This window comes from Hyperolius riggenbachi, chromosome 8, assembly GCF_040937935.1.
Source record: "Hyperolius riggenbachi isolate aHypRig1 chromosome 8, aHypRig1.pri, whole genome shotgun sequence".
Lineage (NCBI taxonomy): Eukaryota > Metazoa > Chordata > Amphibia > Anura > Hyperoliidae > Hyperolius > Hyperolius riggenbachi.
In genome coordinates, this window is record NC_090653.1 from 64,403,282 (window position 1) to 64,426,046 (window position 22,765).

Here is a 22,765-nt window from a genome sequence, read left to right on the forward strand (position 1 = left end):
AGAAATCGGATCAAATTTACAGTTTATATATTAGTCCATCGGGGGTGGTGGACTTTTCTGATCACTTTTTATGAAATCGACTGTCAATTTCTTGATTTATAGAACCAAACAATTTTTCCAGAAGTTTCCATCATTTTTTTTTCATAATTGAGGACAAATTGAACTCGTGTGTGGCGCATTCGTCGGATTTTGTTACAATCAATCAGAGAAATAGATTGCAATTCTTCAATTGAAAAGAAATATACAAAATTGTATGGTGTATGGCCACCTTTATTCCAAGCTGCATATGATTTGCACTAATTTTGTATGGCAGCCATCATTATTTTGTTGCGCATCTTGGGTGAACGCTGCTTAGCGCTCAGTCTGCCATATGAAAGCAAGGTTACCGGGTAAATAGTCAGACTATTTTTAGCCGTGAATCTAGATTGCATTTGGACATTGAAACTTTTCAGCATGGCTCTCCACGGGGGAATCAGTGGCGGCAATCAAGATCCACAACTCGGGGGATTTTTGCAGCTATTAACATTTATATAGCTCTTTTATCCCAAAGCATTCGAAGCGCTTCAGCAGCTGAAGCAAGCGGCGGCCATCTTGGGTTGCTCTCAATCATAGTCTATTTATTACCATAATCTAGGCCCTAGATTATGGTAATAAAAAGACTATGATTGAGAGCAACCCAAGAACGGTAAATTCAGTGGCGTAGCTAGAAACTATAGGGCCCCATAGCAACATTTTCATGGGGCCCTCAGAACTAGGCGCTCTTGAGCAATGCCACCTGCCTGTGTCCTATGGATATGAGTTGATTGGGCAATTTACACTCTCATGCAATGTATATTGTGTATAGTCGTTGAGCTAAAAGACAAAGTCAGAAGGTGGAGAAACAAAGGAAAGTTAATAGTGAACAACATCAAGTACAACCTGGGCCCCCTCTGCTCCAGGGCCCCATAGCATTTGCTATGGCTGCTATGGCTATTGCTACGCCCCTGGGTAAATTTATCAGGTTGGCTCCAAAATTAGCCCTGTGTAGGTTAATCTCAACCCCACCACTTCTCAGTAGATGATACATGTCAAACTATGGCTCATGGGCCAAATATGGAATAGAGCAATCTATATAATGGTGGCCATACACGGTACAATAAAAACGTTCGATTTTCCCGTTTATTCGATCTAAATGATCAAATTGAATAAAAGTTGAAAATATTTTTTTTTTTCGATCAAGAAATTCGAACGATTATCCCGTTTTTTCTGGAAAAATGATCGGACATGCTGGAAAAATCTTTATATTCGATCTAATGGAATAATCGAACTAAATTATCTAATTGAAAAATTGTACCATGTATGGCCACCATAAAACAAGATTTCAATTAAAGGCTTGTCTAAAGGTGCATGATACAATCTTGATTGTACAATCTTTAATAGGAAGGACTACCTAAAGTCTTCATGCCAAGTATATTCACTCAGTATACTTTTCTACTACATAGATTTGGTAAGACTGTCCAATCAAGATTGTATCATTAGTGGCCACCTCAAGACTAAAGTCTCAATACCATTAAACACTGTAATGTTTTCCCTGCTGTTATTCTTGCTAAGGAAGTGCAACACTGGGGGGAAATTCTACAATGAATTTCCACAGGAGTGCTCAATATTTAAAGGGGAACTTCAGCCTAAAAAAACATACTGTCATCAAGTTACATTAGTTATGTTAATTAGAATAGATAGGTAATATAATCTCTTACCCACCCTGTTTGAAAAGAACAGGCAAATGTTTGTGATTCATGGGGGCTGCCATCTTTGTCATGGGGGCAGCCATCTTTTTGGTTGAAAGGAGGTGACAAGGAGCAGGAGACACAGTTCCAACTATCCTGTGTCCTGATTACCGCTCCCAGCTGTACACGCTAGGCTTCAAATGTCAAATTCAAAGTGTAAATGTAAAATTTCGCCAAAACAGCAAAACGAGAACAACAAAATCAGAAATCCCATCATGCTTTGCACAGCATCAGGGGAAAAAAGCCCGGGCAGTTTTCTTCTGTGCAGCTAAAAATGAGGCTTGTATAAGAGAAACAAAGTTCTGATGCTGTGAAACTGTTAAAGAAACACAAGGCCTTTTCAGTGCTGCTGAGTCGATTTTTAGTCCGGAGGTTCACTTTAACACTTGTTCAGCGTTGCAACTGGTGAACGCGACATTCTGCATCTTTCATCTGTTTCTCAGGCTAATGTGCCTTAAATGACTTGAATGGGAGGGTATTTGAAATGAGGTTACTAACAATTATTATTATTTTCTTCCCTGGCAAGTCTGGTTTTGCTCTAATTTTGTTTGCATCTTTTCCTACTATGAACCTCATTTCACTCAATTCAGACTTTAGCTTCGGCTACAGCACCATCTTGTGGTATAGGAGTATCACTACACCCAAATCACAAAAAAACAGTCTTGCACAGTCACAACAACAACTCACCTGAGAGTGATATGGAGGCTGTCATATGTATTTCCTTTTAAACAATACCAGTTTCCTCGCAGCCCTGCAGATTTGTTTGGCTTCAGTAGTGTCTGAATAACACCAGAAATAAGCATGCAGCTAATCTCCTCAGACCTGACAATAATGTCAGAAACACCTGATCTGCTGCATGCTTGTTCAGGGTTTATGGCTAAAAGTATTAGAGGCAGAGGAACAGCAGGATAGCCGGGCAACTGGTATTGCTTAAAAGGAAATAAATATGAAAGCAACACTTTAGGTTCTCTTTAATTATCAAGCAGATGAATGCTTTGGTTGAATTTAGTTCTTTATTTGGGAGATTGTATGTTAGAAAAATGTTTTGTTACTCAGTACCAGAATCAGAGCCACGTTATCCACAAGGCTAGCTAGACAAATGTGGTGGGTGAACAGGGGCCTAGCTGTCACGTTCTCTGACCCCCTCTCTACCCCATTGACAAAAAGGTCTGGTGAGAAGCAGAGGGAGCCTAAACTGGCACCTGGTCTAGAGACATATTTTCATTTTAACCTGTTTGTGACAGGAAGGCATAAAAAATCCACACTTGATTCAACTTGATGGTCTTTGTTGTGTTCAGTAATCACAGATGCTGAATAACTGGAACTACAGCAGCTCTGTACATCAAGTCATGCTTTGCTTCGGATCTTCAGCACACACAGACAGGCAGGAAGAGGAATCAATAATCTAGAGCAGCACAGATGATTTTATCCTCAGGCTAGGTGCACACATAGCAGAAACACTAGCGTTGCAGAAAACTCTGCATTGTTGCATAATCTGCAAAAACGCAGCAAAAACGCACATAATGAAAGTCAATGGAAACGCAATTGTATGCGTTTTCCATGCGTTTTTCTATGCGTTTGTGAATAAAAAAAAATAGTTTTATGACGTACTTCCGCTTCCTGTTGTCTTCCTAGTGATTTGCATAAAACGCAAAAGAAAAACATATGAAAAATGCATACAAAACGCATATGCGTTTTGTATGTACGAACCTGCGAACACATTAAAACGCACGCAAAACTCTTGAAAAATGTATCTGCGGTAAAAAACGCTAACACAAACGCACCAAAAACACAGTAAAAACACAGCAAAAATGCACAAAGCATAAAATGAAACATGACATAGAACGCAGCATTTCATGTTATGTGTGCGCCTGCCCTCATGCAGCATCACAGTAGTATCACAGTGCCATCTACAGGCCAGAAGTATGAACAACACATTTCCCCTCTTGTTACACAAGCTTCTTTAAACAAATGCCAAGTAACACTGAACTATGGCTTTTGGTTGCAGCTGAGTTTGACATGTAATAACACATGCTACATTGCCTCTTTTCTTGCAGCAATCTGCTTGCCTGGCTGCAGCGAGTCTCACGGCTTCTGCGATGGTCCCGGCGAGTGCAAGTGCCGGATGGGATGGCAGGGCCGCCTATGTGACGAATGTGTGCGCTATCCCGGCTGTCTGCGTGGATCCTGCTCTCAGCCCTTCGAGTGCACCTGTCAGGAGGGATGGGGAGGCCTGTTCTGCAACCAGGATCTGAATTACTGCACCAACCACAAGCCGTGCCGAAATGGAGCCAGCTGCACCAACACCGGACAAGGAAGCTACTCCTGCAACTGCCGGCCGGGATTCACCGGGACCAACTGTGAGATAGAGAGCAACGAGTGCGCCAGTAACCCCTGCAGGAACGGAGGCAGCTGTAACGTAAGTACAGACCTTAGGCTTCCCCCAGGCAATGGCTAGTCATCGGGTTACACCACTGCATTGTCCAGCCTCATCAGTTGTTTGTTACATAGCATGGGAGTTCCGAGTTAACCTTACCATTTAACGCTAAACTCCGCCCACTGCTGTTGCTCAACAAAATGTTTGCAAGTCACGACTATCCAATCACATCAGATTGATTACATGATTCTTTATGAATTCATGTACTGTAAAATTAAATGAACATCACTTCGTACAAATAGTTGAATTTAAAAGAAAGTACTCTGTAGGCGGGGTTATGGCAGTGCTGCGTCACAGACCAGTGACATAGGCTCCAGTGACTCCTACGGAGACATGGGCGGGGCTTTGTGGTGCATCGTACACCCTGAAGACAGTGATAGAGTAGTCACATGACCAAAGTTTTAAGTTAAAAGTACATCTTAAGTGAGAGGACTATATGCAGGCTGCCATATTTATCTCCTTTTAAATATCAGTTGCCTGTCGTTCTAATGATTTTTCATGAATAACACACCTGAAACTAGCATGCGGCAACTCAGTCTGCTTGTTCAGGGCATATGGCTAAAAGTATCAAAGGCAGACTATTTGCTTTAAATAGAATAAGAAAGGGGTAAAACCACTGAGGAAATCCCCCCTCTTCCAGACTCATTTATTCCAGTTTAGTGTCCACTCCAATGACACCTCTTAGAATTACCTTTTAATGTGACAAAGAGACAAAGAGGAATAAAATATACTTTTTTTGTAGAATTTTTATCCATTAGCCACAAAACATTAGAAGTTTTAGTGAATGTTGTAGCTAGGCACCAATATATTACTTACAACTCACTTATTACATTATGTGAAGTTTACTTTCTCTTCAGGTTGAGTATACAACATAGGCCTCGATTCATCATTGTCTTTGAGATAACTTTTTCCAGTTTGTTAAATTACCGAATTCGAAGTTTAGCGATTTCTAGTTGTATTCATCAAGGTTTTTCGGCATTCGGTGTGAATTCGATAACAATTCGGTAAACATTCGATAACGTGTCGATATTTCCATTTTACAGCAGTAATTTAACACAAGGCCATAAGATTCCAATGGAATTGTGGGTAAAAGGCAGTCCTTTGAGCACTACGTAGCAACATTCTGAATAGGGCTTAACACCTGGACCAGGACTCTGAAAGTGGTTGGGACAATCCCACAATTTGATAGGAGCCTTTTCTAAAAAATTATAGTGCAGCTAGCAAATTAGTTAACCCTGACACTGCCTGTGTTCTCTTACAAGATGATTCAAGAGAAATGCAGATGTCGTGTTATAGCAAATAAATCTATTCTCTTACAAATTTATATGGTTGCAGACCTTATTCTTGCCCTTCTGCGCCTTTGAATCACTCTCAGCTGATACATAACCACTTCAAATGGCTCCATCTTCTCTGTCAGCAATGATCTGACAGGAATAACGACAGAGCAGTGAAGGAGATAACTAATCCTAAATGTAACGCTAAACCACGCCCACTTTCTTTTTCATGAATTGCACTTTCTTCCGTTTTAGCGAATCGTTACCGAATCGTTACCGAATGTTCGCTAACAGCTGTAGATAACTTTGATGAATCCTGAAATGAAGTTAACAAATTCGGTATTTTACCAAACTGTTGTTAACAAATTTGCTAAGTGTTGATGAATCGAGGCCATAGTGTTCCAATTTTAGTCCATAATTAAAAGCGCTGTAGTTGATGCTCCAGGTGCACATCCAATATACTTCCTTTTACAGCCTATGTTTCGCTGCTCACAGGCTGCTTCGTCAGGGGTATACATTTTATCCAATATACCGAATGCATCAATAAACATATAGCAACTGGAAAAACGAGGTTAGACAGGTTAGAAATCTATCAATAGAAGGTATGTGCTTCTTATAAAGTCATATTCCACCCAATATGCAGGATGACACCGTGCTTGTGCGGCGTCCCACGTAGATTGGCGTGTATGTACACTAGTGCACCCCACGTAGGATGCCAGATAAGCGCAGTGTCATACTAAAATGTTTACAGGCTGCTTATTTACAAAATTGCAGATAATTTTGAAATGCAGGTTTCCAAAACAAGTACACGCCCCATCACATACAGTAGTCACCAAGGCCAATGTATACTTTTTGTGCCCCTGGGCCAATTATATTGTTGCTCCCCTTTCTTGTGCAGCAGCGACCCCCCCCCCCCCCACACACACACACACACACACACACACCCTTTCCCATTCCATTCCATTCCATTGTGCATCCCCTCTTCCATGTGTATCATGCAATAAGTATAGCCCCTCTCTTTCAATCATTAACAGCTCCCTTGGGCATCAGTTTCCCTTTTTCCACTGTAGCTACTCCTCTTATGATCAGGTGCCACTTGGGCTGCTGCCGCCCAATGCCCAGGCCTTTGTGGCCTTTTCCAGAAATCAATCCCTTATAGTCACCACACTGTGAAATGCATTAAATGTTCCATCTTGTCCATGTTCTCAGTTTTCATTTTTGTTTTCTCCTAAGCAGGTCTGAGTTTATTTTGGATATGTCTGCCATGTATCCAGAGCTCATGTAGCCACCTGCAGGCCCAGGTTCTCATTATTAGGAAGTCGTCACCGTGTTAGAACTTGTATTTTGACAGGGGCGGGTACATGTAAGAGCCCAGCTGTAGGTAAAAGTGAATATCTGGAAACACAGCCTGCTAGTGGTCCTTTTCCTTTTTAAAGGACAACTATTACAAAAAAATGTAAAATTTAAAATACACATGTATAACAAATACATTTCTCCACAAGTAAAATGCACTATAAATTACCTTTTTCCCATGTTCCTGACGCTGACAGTAGGCAGTACAAATCTGACAGGTTTTGGACTAGTCCATCTCCTTATTAGTTGGGCTGAACCTTTCAGGGTGTGTTTTTGAAAATAAAGAAAACCGTGTGAATACCCTATGAGGAGATGGACCAGTCCAAAACCTGTCAGATCTGCCACATTTTTACTGCTTAGTGTGACAGAGACCTCGCAAAAAAAATACATTTATAGTGCATTTTACTCTTCAACCAATATCCATTTTATACATATGCATACACATGCATTTTACAATTTTCCATGATAGTGGTCCTTTAAGGACATGTTTGTGCTCAGTGAGCATTTTTTGTGCTCCATACCACCACTGGATGAGGCCTTATTCTGGGAAAGAGAACAATTTTAGGAAGGAGTTGTGACAGCTCCATAACTATGGAGACTTGTTTGTCATAGCTAAAAGCCATTATGTGGATGTGATGCCAGATCAGACCAGCAGATGGCGCTAATGGATGAAATCTCCCATCTCACCTCATGGTCAATACTAAGCTGTTGGGAGACTAGGGGTGAGAAGGGATTTGGAACGTTCCATTTAAACTTATTTAAATGAGGCCCATTGTGTGGGGTTCTACATTGTTGTCCTAGTATATAAAAAAAAACAACGTACAGAGTTTTATAGCAGCATGACCGGATCTAGCAGAATTGCACATCACATGCTTTTCCATAATACATACATCTCCTCACAGGTACGTATGGTCGCTATACACATGCATTCTTACATCTAAAGGTGGCCACACACCGTACAATTTTTACATTTCTTTTCAATTCATGATTTACAATCGATTTTTTCTGATTGATTGTACCATTTGAAAAATCTGATCAGTGTATCACACGTGTTCAATTTTTGCCCAATTATGAAGAAAAAAAAAGATTGAAAACTCTGAAAAAAATTGCTTGTGTTTCTACATTATGAAACTGTCATTCTATCACACACCATACAATCTTGTTAAAAAAAATTGATTAGAAATTTCCGCCACTCCCGTTCGAGAAAAATAAAAAAAAAATGGGAAATCCAATCATAATTTTCAGTCGCATAAAAAAAAAAAAAAATGTAGATTTTTCTGTAGAAACGATTGTTTTTATAAAATTGCTATAAAATCAGATCATTTTATTGTATTGTGTGTGGCCACTCTTTTACATAGATATCATTTCATCTCATGGCTCATCCACAGTAGTGTAGACAAATAACATATCTCTCAATATGTAGATATTAAACAATAAATAGTAAATCCATATACACACAATTATAGCAAGGTCGTCCACCTCATTCACCCCATATCCCTAATGCCTGGCACACACCATGCAATTTCCCGTTAGATAGACGGGGCAAATCGATTATTTCCAACAGATCCAATCTGACTTCCGATAATTTTTCTGATCAATTTTATATATAAGTGATTGGAAAATATATCACAAGAACAATTGGGCCTGTCGGAAATAATTGATTCGATCATCTTTTTGATGGGAAATGGCATGGTGTGTACCAGGCATCAGTCTGTATAGAATCCATTGTCACACAGGCCGCATGCTTCTATACAGTTGCACAACAGTAATTCACTTACCATTGGTATCCATACTCATAAGCACAATGGGCCTCATTTATCAAAAATAAAACGTTTTGTCTGTAGTAACTGGAAAGACTCAGATTTCCTTCCCCTTCCCTGAGATAATAACAGCAAATATCTGTCTGAATACCCTCTAGATGATTGAAGGGTACCTGAAATTATAACTTACTTTTTACAAAATAATTCGAAAATGCTTATTCTTCAGTTATTGCTTTGTTGAATTTCTCTTCCATTAGATCTTTCAAGGTAGCAGTAGGCATCTGTTTATTTGTCGCGGCACAGAAACCACAATTTGTTCTTCAGCTGCTGCCATTTACCCATATTCCTGCCCCATTCTTTTTATGCTATTACATTTATTTTTGATATGTATAGGGCACCAAGGTGTTACGCAAGATCGATTAGTTCTCAGTACTCACTGTGGCTTTGAGGTTCACAACTCAAAGGCCACAATACATGCTAAGGCCAAACTGGGGGAAAGTCAATGAATTAACCATATGATTTCTGACATGTGGAGGGAACCCAACCCAAAGGAAAACCCATGCAAATACAAAAAGGACAAAAATTCCATGCAGTCCCTCTCTTTGGCAAGAATCAAATCCAGAACTCTTAAGTTATGAGCAGCATTTATCCACAATTCTGCCTGGGTGCTTATAGTCCTGATCTAGCTGCACAAGGGCCTTGTCCCCACCAGAGGCGTATCTAGCGGGGTGCAGTCATGGCTTGTGCCATGGGTGCCACAGCACCATGAGCGCCATGCCTGCCCCTGTACTGTGCCCCCATTCCTGCCCCTGTACTGTGCCTCCATTCCTGCCCCTGTGCCTCCCCATCGCTCAGACCTCAGATGCACACTATGTCACAGCATGCCAAAGACTGAGAGGAGCATAAATGAACTGTCCCCCACCCCTAAAAAAAATGTCCATGAACTGCTAACTCACTGTACCCACACCCCATCCCATGTCCCCCATTCTCCCTGCTTTGGCAATGCCTGTATTGAAGCTTGGTCATGCCAATAAAGCTATCTTTGATTTGATCAGATTAATTCTTTAATCTAGGGAGCATGGCTACTTAACTTATGTATGTAGGGCACATTTGGTTTAGTGTTACAAAAGAGGACAGAGAGGGAATAAGAAGAGATATTTCCAAAAAAGCAACTTCAGCAATAATTTAGGCAACCATAACACATGTACAGGAGAAAGGATGCTGTTTTTAGAGGGGAAGGGGAGGCGCAATTTCAGTGCTTGTCATAGACTCTAAATTACCCAGATACACCCCATGGTCTCCACATCTTGCTGCATGTGTTTCAGGTACTCAGTTTAGTAAAGACTTGAGGGGAATGTGAAGGACACATTTTTGTACAGTTGAGTCACTGCTAGCAGCCAGGTTCACTAGTACGAGCAGGGGTGTAGCAATAGGAGTTGCAGAGGTTGCGACCGCATCAGGGCCCTTGGGCCAGAGGGTCCCCGAGGGGCCTTCCCTCAACTGCAGTACTAGCTCTCTATTGCTCCTGTGCTCATAATAATGACTTTTATAAATACTTTGAATAATGGTAATCATTAACAAACTGCTCCCCATCCACTTCTTGCACCTCTGACACTGTAGTTTCCATTGGCAGGTTTTGGTGCGCCGTATCACTTGTTATGTATACAGTGTTTGGGGGGCCCCAATGTAAGACTTGCATCGGGGCCCACAGCTGCTTAGCTACGCCACTGAGTGCGAGTAAGCGAGCGAAACATTCCTCGCTTGGAAAGTAGGAACAGAGTGAAACAGGGCAGCAGCTGAAGCATGGATAAAGGTTTTTTATTCCGGTGCCAGTACTGTATAATGTAAATTGATGTCAGCTGCTTCTTTGTTGGATTTAGTAGAACCATTATGCAATGTATGTTTATTTCAGACGGTAAAAAAAGCAATTTTGAATTATTTTTTTAAAAAGTGTTTTATATTTGTCAGGTCAAAGACTTTGATAAACCTGGCCCAGTGACATAAATTGTAACGTAACTAACATCATGCTTATTTATGTGGTAAAAATTACAGTATGTACATGCATATAATATTTTCTCCATGGTGACAATTCTTCTCTGCCATTTTCTTCACTCATCCCCCCACTATTCCTTCCATAATCCACCTCCTACCTTCTGTTTCAATCTTGTCCCCTTTCTTTTCACCCACCATCGATTTGTTACACAATGATGCTGGAACCATTATCCATCTTCATTCTTCCCTTTTTCGAATGTTTATCCCCTTGTCTACCCAACTTTTCTCTCTGTTTTCCAATCCCACCTCCTCCATTGTCCCCTCCGAACCATTTCCCCCCTTAGGACCTGGAAAATGACTACAAATGTGTGTGTCCTCGAGGTTTCTATGGCAAGAACTGTGACATCAGTGCCATGACGTGTGCAGATGGCCCATGCTTCAATGGGGGCACATGTGTAGAAAAGACCATAGTTGGTGGCTACATCTGCCGCTGCCCCGTCAATTACCACGGCTCCAACTGTGAGAAGAAGATTGATCGTTGCACCAACAATCCATGCCTAAATGGTAAGATTAAAGTTATCCTATCCAGTATAATATTCAGCACTGAAGAAGAGTTTCAAAAAGTCTCATTGGATTGGGCATTAATTAAAGGTGCACACAAACGTACAGGCACAAGCATAATACAGACACAAGACAAGACACAGAACATTTATATCGTGCTTTTCTCCACTCGGCTCCACAGACGACTAGGATCATTTGGGAGCCTTGCCCAAAGACTCCGAACTATTTCACGTACTGGCTTGAGCTGGGATTTGAACCCTCGTCAAAGGCTTGGCTACAGTCAAGTGACGTTTACTGCTTCTATGGAGGGAGAAGAGAGATAATAGGAGTGGCTTCAGGTGGGCAGGGCCAAAAGGGGAACAATGCGCTCATTCATCTCTGTTGAACATTGGGGGCAGCTGTACACTTAAAAACTTGTAATTCTCAGTGCTGCTGTCTCATTAAACCACAACTCCGTGAGGCCTGCAGTCACTCAGTGCTCAACAACAGGGTTATGTGGCCACCACCAGGGTATATAAAACCACAATCAGGCTTGTCTATTGCACAAAGGGGTCACACATAGAATAAAAAACATTTAACTTGCATTGCAGGTCCATGCACACGGATCAGTTCATTTTGGCGCGAGGCTCTATGAGCCGAGCGCCGAAACTGGGCGCCGTCATAGCAGCAATGCTATGATGCGCGCCCCGCGTAGCGGTAATGCGGAGCTCTGGCGGGTGCCAGACCCCGAATTACATAGTATTTAACGCCGCCTCGGAGTTTAGCGGCAGCGGGGAGAGCCGTCATTAGGCTCTCCCCGCGCCGAACTGAGCGGCGCCAAGATAATATGTACCCACATGCACACTGGACCCTTATTGCATAATCACGCCTATAAGGTATTGCACAATCCACAATGCAAAGTGCACCTTATGCCAAAAACCAATGCTGGTACTTTAAGAGATAGCCAATTCTCCTCTGCCGACCAGGTTTCGGCTTTCCGCCGCCATCGGGGGATATCCCTGGTGACACATCATTTTGAAAAAAAAAGTATCAATTACAAAAGTTATTTTTATGCATCGCTTAACCCAATGAGATTTTATGTAGTTCTCCTTCAAATTAGCTATTTACAAGTACATTGCCTAGCTCTCTTTTAATTTCCTTTGAAAATCTCTTTCATCTTATTTTTTTTTTAATTTTTTATAGAAGGGTAACATCTTAACGTAAACCTGAAGTGATCCTCCCGGATTAATCCATACACGGAACACACTTCAAATTTTCTAAATAATCTAAACCTACCAACCCTAGAAATGACCGACATTGAGCAGCTAGATGCTCCCATTAGTGCAGAGGAAATTAGCATGGCCATTTCATTAATAAATATAGGTAAAGCACCGGGCCCTGATGGAATACCGGTGGAATGGTATATTAAAAATAAAGCTGACTTAGTTCCTAGATTAACGGCCCTTTTTACAGATATATACGTAAATGATATATTACCAGCTTCTATGCGCGAGGCCCTTATTACAATAATACTAAAACCTGGGAAAAACCCTTATGAATGCGACTCCTATCGGCCTATTTCGCTAATTAATATTGATACGAAAATCCTAGCCAAAGTCCTTGCAATTAGACTGGATAAAGTTATGCAAAAATTAATACATTCAGATCAGTGCGGTTTTATAGCAGGAAGGTCCACTAGACTTAATATAAGGAGACTATTCTCCAACATACAATATCCACATGCATGCACGGGTACAAGAGTCATCCTCTCACTTGATGCCAACAAGGCTTTTGACTCTATTGAGTGGTCATTTTTGCTGCAAACATTAGAGAGGTTTGGATTTGGACCCGGGTTCCGCAAATGGATCGCAATATTATATAATAAACCAACAGCAAGAGTCAGGGTACACCAAACCATATCTCAAGAACTTAAAATAACAAGGGGAACCAGGCAAGGTTGTCCCCTATCCCCACTGTTGTTCGCATTGGCAATAGAACCTCTGGCACAGGCGGTCCGACAATCTGACCGAATACATGGGCTCTCTATAATTCATATAGAAGAGAAAATTTCTCTGTATGCTGATGACATGCTGATTTATTTAGCGGATCCTGGACCCTCCTTGGCAGAGGTTCTAGAACTATATGAACAATTTGGGCAAATATCAGGACTCACAATTAACTGGGCCAAATCAGTATTATTCCCATTAGATCAATTCGATCACTCCACCATACATTCAGCCTCCAAATTACAAGTGGTGGATAAATTCAAATATCTGGGGATATGGATACATAAAAATATACACAGCTATGTTGACAATAACTTAATCCCCCTTATAAATAATACTGAACAAAAATTAAAACAGTGGATGGCACTCCCCCTGAATCTTTTGGGGAGGGTATCCTCAATCAAAATGATTATAGCTCCAAAGCTGCTTTATGTCCTTCAAATGGCACCATGCTGGTTACAACAAAAACACTTTAAAAAATTAGACTCGATTATCTCTTCCTTTTTATGGAACGGTGGCTCCCCCAGACTGGCGCTTGCAGTCCTTAGACTCCCCACAACACAAGGGGGGCTCGCGCTACCTGACTTCTTCGCTTACTATTTGGCATCCCAATTGGTCCCGGTTGCTAACTGGCTGAGTTCCTGTAGGACTGACTCAGCAATGAACACTGAAGCTGATATTGCATCCTCTTATGAAGCACTATGCAATGCAATATACAGGGGGTCAGTGCCTTCCGGGGATAAAGGTACATCGCTTATTAAAAATACAATTAAAATATATCAAAAAGTACAAAAAATATGTGATCCATTACCAATGGCTATGTCTCCTAGCTCCCCACTATGGCTCAATAATAACCTACCAGAGTTGCTGACAATCCCAGACATTTCATTTTGGTGCAATCACAATATTAAATATATTAACCAACTATATTTAGATGGCATGTTCAAGGACTATGTAACGCTTCGTCGGGAATTTAACCTTCCCCGACACTCGCTGTTTAGGTATTTCCAATTACGGCATGCGATCAAAGCACAAATGGGTCTACCGCAAATTCCTCTTATACCATCCCTATTGGAATCACTATTGTTAAATAAAGAGTTTACAAAACTAATATCAAAATATTACAATTTTATTATGATTCATAAATACACGGCTAAACGAGGTACATATAGGGATAAATGGCAACGTGCAGATCCGGAAATAACAGATTTACAATGGGAGGAGTTTCAAACTACATATTTTGGTACAACCATTGCATCAAAAGATAAAATCATTCAAGTCAAATGGTTACACCAGGCATATCTATCACCAAGCCGGTTGGCAAAAATGAGTAAAGCTCAAAATGGAATGTGCTTCAAATGCGCTGCACCAAATGCAGATTTCATACACTCTGTCTGGTCCTGTCCACAAGTCCAAAAGTATTGGAAATCTGTTGTTCATTTCTTATCTACTAAAATAGGACTACCCATCAGTCTTTCATTTCAAATATGCATGCTGGGTATTCTGGGAGACATGGCCTGCGGGAAACACAAAAAAACACTGATTAGAATCCTACTTTACTATGCTAGGAAAGCCATAACGGTGTGTTGGAAGCAACCCAATCCGCCAGTAATTAAAACTTGGATAAAGCTGGTCAATGATGCAATACCTTTATATAAACTCACCTATCAAGCTAGAGCCCAGTTTACTAAATTCAACAAGGTATGGAGCGTATGGGTAGATTCCTTTGAAACCATAGCACCTATCCCTAACCTAGATATCACAACTATGGTACAGGATCTGCACCTATAACACAGATATGCTATATATTAATCCAAGAATTGTGATCTTATAAGGTTAATTAAAATTATAATGCCCAGTCATGCAATAGACCATGATATGGAAATGTATGTATGTATATATACAAGCGCGTATAAACTGAATTACACCTGCCTCTTATCATATAACTGTTATATGCACTACCTGTTATGTTCACTGTCTGCTATCACAGCTAGTGGAGGAAATGTGTTGTTTTTCTATGTGTTGTTTGTTTGATAAAACTTAATAAAAATTATCTTTAAAAAAAAAACCTGAAGTGAGCCCCAGGGGCTGTGGACCCCTCCCCCACCACCACCAGTCCACCACCCTTATGCAGAGTAGCATAGCACAGAAAGCAGCACTACAGGCCTCTTCCATGCATCACAGCCGCACCCTCTGTACTGCCATTCGCTGGCTCCTGATCACATGACCGATGCGCATCACGAATCACGTGATCAGGAGCCAGAGGATAGCAACTGAGTGTGTTCGGCTGTGATGCATGGAGGAGGAGACCAGCGCAGGAAGTAGGTAAATACTCAGCTCTCTGTGCTGGTTTGCAGTGGTGTTTAGTCAGTGTGTGCGGGAGGGAGATCAGGTAGGCAGGAGTTTGGATTCCAAGGGCCCCTTGACAATTTAGCAGGGGGGGACCCAGGGCTCTTGCCATGAAAAAGAGCCATTCCTGTATTAGAAAAATAATAATGAGGTCACGGTGATGTGGTGACAGGATTTTCTGATATTAAAGCAAACCTGAAGCGAAAAAAAACTTATGATATAATGAATTCTGTGTGTAGTGCAGATAATGAATAGAACATTGGTATCAAAGAAAAGAGTCTCATATTTGTATTTTCAGTTATATAGATTTTTTTTTTTTATAACATTGCATCATACTGGCACAGTTGCAGTTTTAAAACCACACTTTGTCTTTTAAGCTATAAAACAAAGCAGAAATAATGACCCTTTGAATCTTCCTGCAGTAAAACCTTATCTCAAGCTGTCTCTCGGCTGTTTAAGTGCTTCAGAAAACAGGACTGTATTCCACCCAGTGGGTCTAAGAGCTCAGAGATGCTCTTTTGCATAGATAATAACTGAAGTTTTTTTAACTCTTCCTATGCTGGAAAGCAATATGAGACTCTTTTCTTCCCTACTAATGTTCTATTTCCTAGCTGTACTACACATACAATGTATTATCTCATACGTTTATTTTCACTTCAGGGGTGTGCTGGTCAACTTCCGTTTCATACATATAAGCCTTTATTCACTAACCGGCACTAAGCCGGTTAGTGTGCCTTATCACTTAGTGGGTACAAACTACAGCGCTAACCTTATCTGAGGTTAGTGTGCCTTATCTGAGGTTAGTGTGCCTCCTTAAGTAGCTTTGTGCACACTAAAAGATGCACAAAGCTACATCGCGCACTGCGCACAGCGTAATGCGTTGATCTTTGCGTGCGATAACGTCGCACCCGCTATACTGTATACGATGCGACCATAAGGTCGCATAGGATGCGACGATAACGGTGCACTGATGCGCCATCATCATGTACAGTATAGCGGGTGCGATGTTATCATGCAGTGCACGATGTAGCTTTGTGCATCTTTTAGTGTGCACAAAGCTACTTAAGGGGCACTAAGTTCAGATAAGGCACACTAACCTCAGATAAGGCACATTAACCGGCTTAGCGTCGGTTAGTGAATCAAGCCCATAGAAATTTTGTCTCATCAGGGATGATAAAGAAGCCATGGAGTAGCGGCATTTGTTGAGTTGGCCAGTAAATGGTACTGTTCGTAGTCAAGTTTTGATATTTAAGATATGCTTTTTTATGCTTATTTAGGAGGCCACTGCCTGGATGTTGGGCGCAATGCCATTTGCAAGTGCCGCCAAGGATTTACCGGCCCGCGGTGCGAGATAAACATTGATGACTGTGCCAGCAATCCGTGTGCCAACGGTGGCACCTGCGTGGACGGTGTCAACACTTACACCTGTTCTTGCACTCTGGGCTACGGAGGGAAAGACTGCACTCAGCGCGTAGATGCTTGCAGCTCCAGACCCTGCTTCAATGGAGCCACCTGTTACACCCACTTCAGCGGCCATGTCTGCCAGTGCCCATTAGGCTATATGGGCTCCAGCTGTGAGTTCCGAGTCCAGGAACCAACCTCACCATCCGATTACCCAGATCCTCCATCCAACATGGCCTTGGCGGTCTGCCTGGGGTTGATCACCTTGTGCTTGCTGGTTTGTGGGGTTTTGCTCCTCATGAGGAACATCAAAAGAAACCTTAGAGATCAGAAGGGGATGGTGAGCAACGACCTGGAGCACAAGAACAACTTGAAGGAAAAGGAGCCGTTTCTGATTTCACCGCCCCACTTCAAGATGCCCAACCAGGACTGTCTGAGGGAGAAATCCCGAAGCAAACAGAAACTCCTGCCAACATCAGACATGGATGAGGAGAGAGATGGACGCCGGTGAGCAGCTGATGATTGTATTATCTGTGCGCACTGTTAAAGGATGTATGAGGTGGCCAAACACACTAAAATCGTTTATCTATATTTATGCAGCTTGTCCTTCAGTTGAGAACCGAGTCCTCTGCCCCCCTCAACTCACCTTGGTTTGCTTGTAAAATGGTCCGTACCCGGCCACAACCAGGGCGGTCTGGAGTTTTGAACTGGATATAGTTTTGCATGCGCAGCAGGTGATCTTCCATGGTCCGGCACCTTTTGAACAGTTTGCTCCATGCGCGTCTGCAGCCGCACTCCCCACTTGCTCTGACTCTGAGTACTGTGACCAGGCGAGCCACAGGGAGGAGGCTGTGAGGTGCACTGCCACTGAACAAACTGTGCTGGCGCCGGACCATGGAAGAGCACATACTGCGCATGTGCAAACTACATCCGGTTCAAAGGTCCCGACTGCCCAGGTCGGGGCCTAATACGGACCATTTTACAAGCAAACCGAGGCTGACGGGGGTAAAGGGAGGACGTGGTCCTCAACTGCTGGACAAGCTGCATAACTATAGGTAAATGATTTTAGTCAGTTTGGCCACTTCAAACATCCTTTAAAGGAGGACAAAAATGTCAAGATAAATTCTTTAGGAAGACATTTGATATAAAGTTTTGCTTGCTAGTGATTTATTTTAAAAGACACTTGAAGTGAGAGGCACTGCACATACACATGTCTATCTCATGTCACTTCGGGTATCTTTTAAAACTAATGGGAATCCCGATGTAAATAAAAAAAAGTCAGATACTCACCTAAGGAGAGGGAAGGCTTGGGTCCTTATGAGCCTTCCCTCTCCTCTCCCTGTGCCCCCGGTGCTGCGCTGGCTCCCCTGTTCTCATCCCCCGCCGAGGGGACTTTGGAAGTCTTCGGGAGCTGAGTCCTCCCGAAGACAGGCGACGCACACGTGAATGCATCATAGAGGGCTGGCACGCGTGCGCAGTGTAGAGCGGCCCGTCTTCAGGAGCATACGGGCTCCCGAAGCATTTCTGAAGCCTCATTTCGGCCGGGAGACAGCGGTATTTGACCGAAACGGTTGAATACCGCTACGGGGGAGCCAGGACAACAGCGGGGACCGGGAGAGGAGAGGGGGCGCTCTATGGGACCCAGAGTCTCCCTCTCCTTAGGTGAGTATCTGACTTTTAAAAAAAAAACGGGTTCCCATTCACTTTAAGTACTTTACCATATTCCCAATGTTTTTGATATATTTCATCTGTACCAGTACCTATAATACCACATTTTCTTTCTCTGTTAGAACAAAGCCAGACTCCAGGAACTGCAATACCGCAGGGCAGCACCAGGACTCTTTGTGTCACTCCATCTACCTGCTCCCTGGCACTTCTGAGCAGTGTGTGTTTGCCACAGAGGTAATACTCCATGCCTGATCATTAACTTTTCTGCTTATTGTGAATTGTGAATTGTCTACCTATAGCTGACTGTCAAAAACTGGAACAACAGTGGCACTGGTACAGGTGACAAGTTAGTGGCCTATATGCAATTCACTTTTTCTTCTGACTTTTCTCCTAGGAGATACATTTTCATCTTCTACTTAAAATACAGTAACTTTTCAGCACTTTGCAATTGAAAGAGTACCAAAAGTACCTCAAAAAGTTCTATCATCATTATTTTGAGTATTTTCTAGCTCGCTGGTAGCATAAAAGACTTAAAGTGAATGGGAACCGCATTTAAAAAAAGGAGACAGATACTTACCCAAGGAGAGGGAAGGCTCTGGGTCCTATAGAGCCATCCCGCTCCTCTCCTGGTCCCCTCGTTCCAGTGCTGGCTCGCCTGGTAGCAGTATTTGACTAAATTAGTCAAATACTGCTTTACCCGGCCGAAGGAGGCTTCAGAAGTCTCCAGGGAGCCCGAGTGCTCCTGAAGAAGGGCTGCCCTGTACTGCGCCTGCGCAAGTATGCTCTCTTGCACGCTCACTCCTGTGCAGTATGGAGCCGCACGTCTTCGGTAGGACACGGCTCCCGAAGACTTCCAAATACCCTTTTGATGGGGGATTGAAACGGGGGGGAGCCAGCACAGGATAGAGGGCACCGAGAGAGAAGACGGAAGGCTCTATACAACCCAGAGCCTTCCCTCTCCTTAGGTAAGTATTTGCTTCCTTTTTTTTTTAAATGCGGTTCCCATTCACTTTAAAAGCTGATAGCTTAAAAATTTTATTTTGAAAATGTAATTTGAAACCTAGAAGAATACTCAGGAGAAGTTAATTGCAAATGGACCAAAGAGGAACTTTATCCAAGGATGGAACTAAATCCCAATCAGTAGCTGATACCCCAATTTCCATGAGAACGCTACCTTTTCTCAATCAGCATGATGTCATGACCATGGTCCTGACAGTTTGCTGTCTGTGAACCTTGTTGCATTGTGGGAAGTATCTCCCTCTGTGCATAGAACTCTCAGTAACGAACATTTTGTACAGAACTAAAGATGTCACCACCAGTGATACGTTTTGGAGTGTAAATCAGAGAGAGGAAAGATTTTGCGATGGGCAAGCACTGATTAAATATATATAAGTGAATATTGTAAAGAATAAGCAATTTTATTATGTTCCGGAAAAATGTAGCAGGTCGGGATTTTGCATTTGCGGTCCACTTTGTGCTTGTTGTGTTCGCGTTCCGATTGACAGTGTGAACGCATCCTATTAGTGACGCAGAATATATTCGCCATATGATTTTGCATTTTTCTGCATTCCAGAAAACATGGCTTTTTTTTACTGCAGTGTGAACCAGGCATAAGTTACTTACTGGATTACTAGCCATTCAGCAATTCCATATCTGATATAATCGAGGGCACAATCTATGGCCAGCTAATAAAAGAAGACATTTTTTTTTTCAATTCAATTTGGGTCTGTTAGATTACCCATACATCTAGCGACTTGGCGGCCGATCAGCCATCCGAATGAATTATTATTATTGAATCGGATAAAAATCTGTGCCGCCAAGTACATGCCCAATCGACGATGCAACCAATTTCAGGCCAAGCATGACAATCGGTCATGCTGTAAGATGTCGGGCCTTCATGGACGATCGGGTGCACAGCAGTAACGGCGAGCAATATCTGGAAGAGCGACAAATGCAACGAAAACCCCAACGGTGTTTCCCCAGTGTATTAATGTACATGTAGATGTGTGCATTTATACATTACCTGTCCAGTGTTACGGTGCTCATCCGTCTTCTGAATCTGCCACTCTTCTTTTAGCCCTATACATGCCACTGGCATGGCACGTGGCGCATGTGTGATGTCATACGCACGCTATGCCGGTGGCGTGTATAGGGCTAATGGAAGAACGGTGGATTCAGAAGACAGATGGGCACCGCGACACTGGAAAGGTAATGTATAAATGTACATATGTACAGTTATACACTGGGGGAACAGCAGCGAGGCAGCAGATGTGGTGGACACAGCAGAGAGCAGACTCGGCCAATTCCTGAGGAATCGGCCAGCGGTGTTTGGGCAACCGACAGCTCTCTCTAGTTATATTCGATCAGAGAGAGATTTGTCTCTTGGTCAAAGCTGCCCATCACCGCCTGCTGTATGGCTACCTTTATGGCATTCCCACTGAGATCATGAGATGCTTTGCAAATTGTCCTTGTGTTACGGTACAATGCAAAACATATCTGTCGTGTTTGTATACTTTTTACTGTATGCTAACCTGTACTTTCCCACCTCAGGTGTAACCCTTCTCAGAAACAAGAACCAACCACCCCTTCATTTTTTCTGTTGCAGAAAAGACTACCTTCTCCACTCCAAGACAGACTATTAACTTATTGAATGGCGACCTGTACATATTTAGAGAGATGTATATATATTTTTATATTTATTAACCTGCTCTGCTGCTAAAAAGGACTGCAGAAAAAATATAATTAAACCCACAATGCTCCAAAGAAAAAAAACAACTGACAGTCTCTATGGCAAACTCTATAAAGAGGAGCTTGAGAAAAGGACATTTATTTCTCACAGGCTGTAGAAGAGACCAAATCGTCAAACGGACCAAGAAATGAACAGTACGTCTTGTCCGGATATGGCTAATCGCATCAAAATATGACCGAAGGACCTTTGTCTTATTTATTCAGGAAACGCTAGGCACGTCAAGAGTGCTGGTTTTGATCCAAAGCATTTTAACTTATAGACTGTATATATATCCTGAAGACTGTTTATAGTGTTTTGTATCTTTGTGAAAAAAAAACTGGCTCATTTTATTAAATGTATATTTATGCTAATTATGATAAACTGTTCTTTGTTATGTTCTGTTATGTTATCTAGCCGTGTGCATAGGAAAAGTTTGAAAAGATGTAGATTAGAATGGATGTGCACAAAAAAAAAGCTTTTACAACAACCCAGATGTTAATTAAACTATACTATTGTCAATTTTATTTAATTTTTGTTGTTTGTTTAATGTTTACAATCTGTGTTAAAGTTTTGTTTTACAAATAAATGTTTAATACAGGGTGAAACCATGTTACTCAGTTTGCAAAGTCTTGTGGGGTTTTATTCCGATAACAGGAAACAATAGTTTTATTCCTAGAGGCAGTGGCATAACTATAGCCCCCGCTGGCACTGCAGTGGCAGGGGGGGCCAGAAGCTGGGGGGCCCTGGAGGCAGTCCTGAGGGCGGTCCTGCAGTTTAGGTAATAATGTTGTTAAACCTCTAACATCCTGTACCTAATGTCATTATGCAGAATGCGTAGCAGAAGATTAATTATCCGTTACTTGCTCCCGGTGATCGTGTCTCCTCTACAGTCAGGCTTCAGATCCTGCATATGATTGGCTGGCTGCACTGCACCCGCCAACTAACCAAGAACAGGAAGTGGTGGAGACATGATGATTGGCGGGAGCATGTAATGTATTATGGCCGGGGGTACATACATGCAAGTTTACACTGATTCCGAGAGGGAAGAAATTGGGCCAGTCAAAGCCTGTAACTGCTGTTCAATGGAATTGCTAAACAATGATTTCCTTCCATGGTAAATGAAGAATAGTACACAAGGAGGATGTTTTTCTTTTTACTCATCTCTAGAATTTGTTCAATTGACAGAATTCCAAATGACAGAGTGCTGCCTCTGTGTAAAGCCTGGTACACACATTCAATTATGATTGGTCAATGACTACCCAATTTTACCTCCTCCTCCATGTAGTATGAGAGCCAACAGATTTTGAATACTATGAACAGATTGTGTAGGTAAGCTCTCATACTACAATGAAGTGGTAAAATTGGCCAATCAAAATTGAATGAGATATTTTTTAGATATTTAAAGTGGAATATAACCCTGCATTTCATCTTTGCTCTAAAACATTATTTACAGCATATTATATGCAACCAGCATTTTTTTTTTTACTAGAC

General features: G+C 42.0%; 1 protein-coding gene across 2 annotated transcripts in view; it reads left to right on the forward strand.

Moving 5' to 3' along the window:
- DLL3 (delta like canonical Notch ligand 3) overlaps positions 1-21,754 on the forward strand; it is a 109,009-nt gene extending 87,255 nt beyond the window's left edge. Inside the window, exons 5-9 of one of the 2 annotated variants that reach the window (XM_068249442.1) lie at positions 3,824-4,185; positions 10,927-11,146; positions 16,755-17,385; positions 18,669-18,780; positions 21,097-21,754. In XM_068249442.1, the coding sequence (XP_068105543.1) occupies positions 3,824-4,185; positions 10,927-11,146; positions 16,755-17,385; positions 18,669-18,780; positions 21,097-21,102 (1,331 nt within the window). In that variant the 3' untranslated portion in view covers positions 21,103-21,754. The remainder of the gene's footprint in view (positions 1-3,823; positions 4,186-10,926; positions 11,147-16,754; positions 17,386-18,668; positions 18,781-21,096) is intronic. The other variant, XM_068249441.1, reaches the window with a different exon arrangement.
- Positions 21,755-22,765: the final 1,011 nt, after the last annotated feature.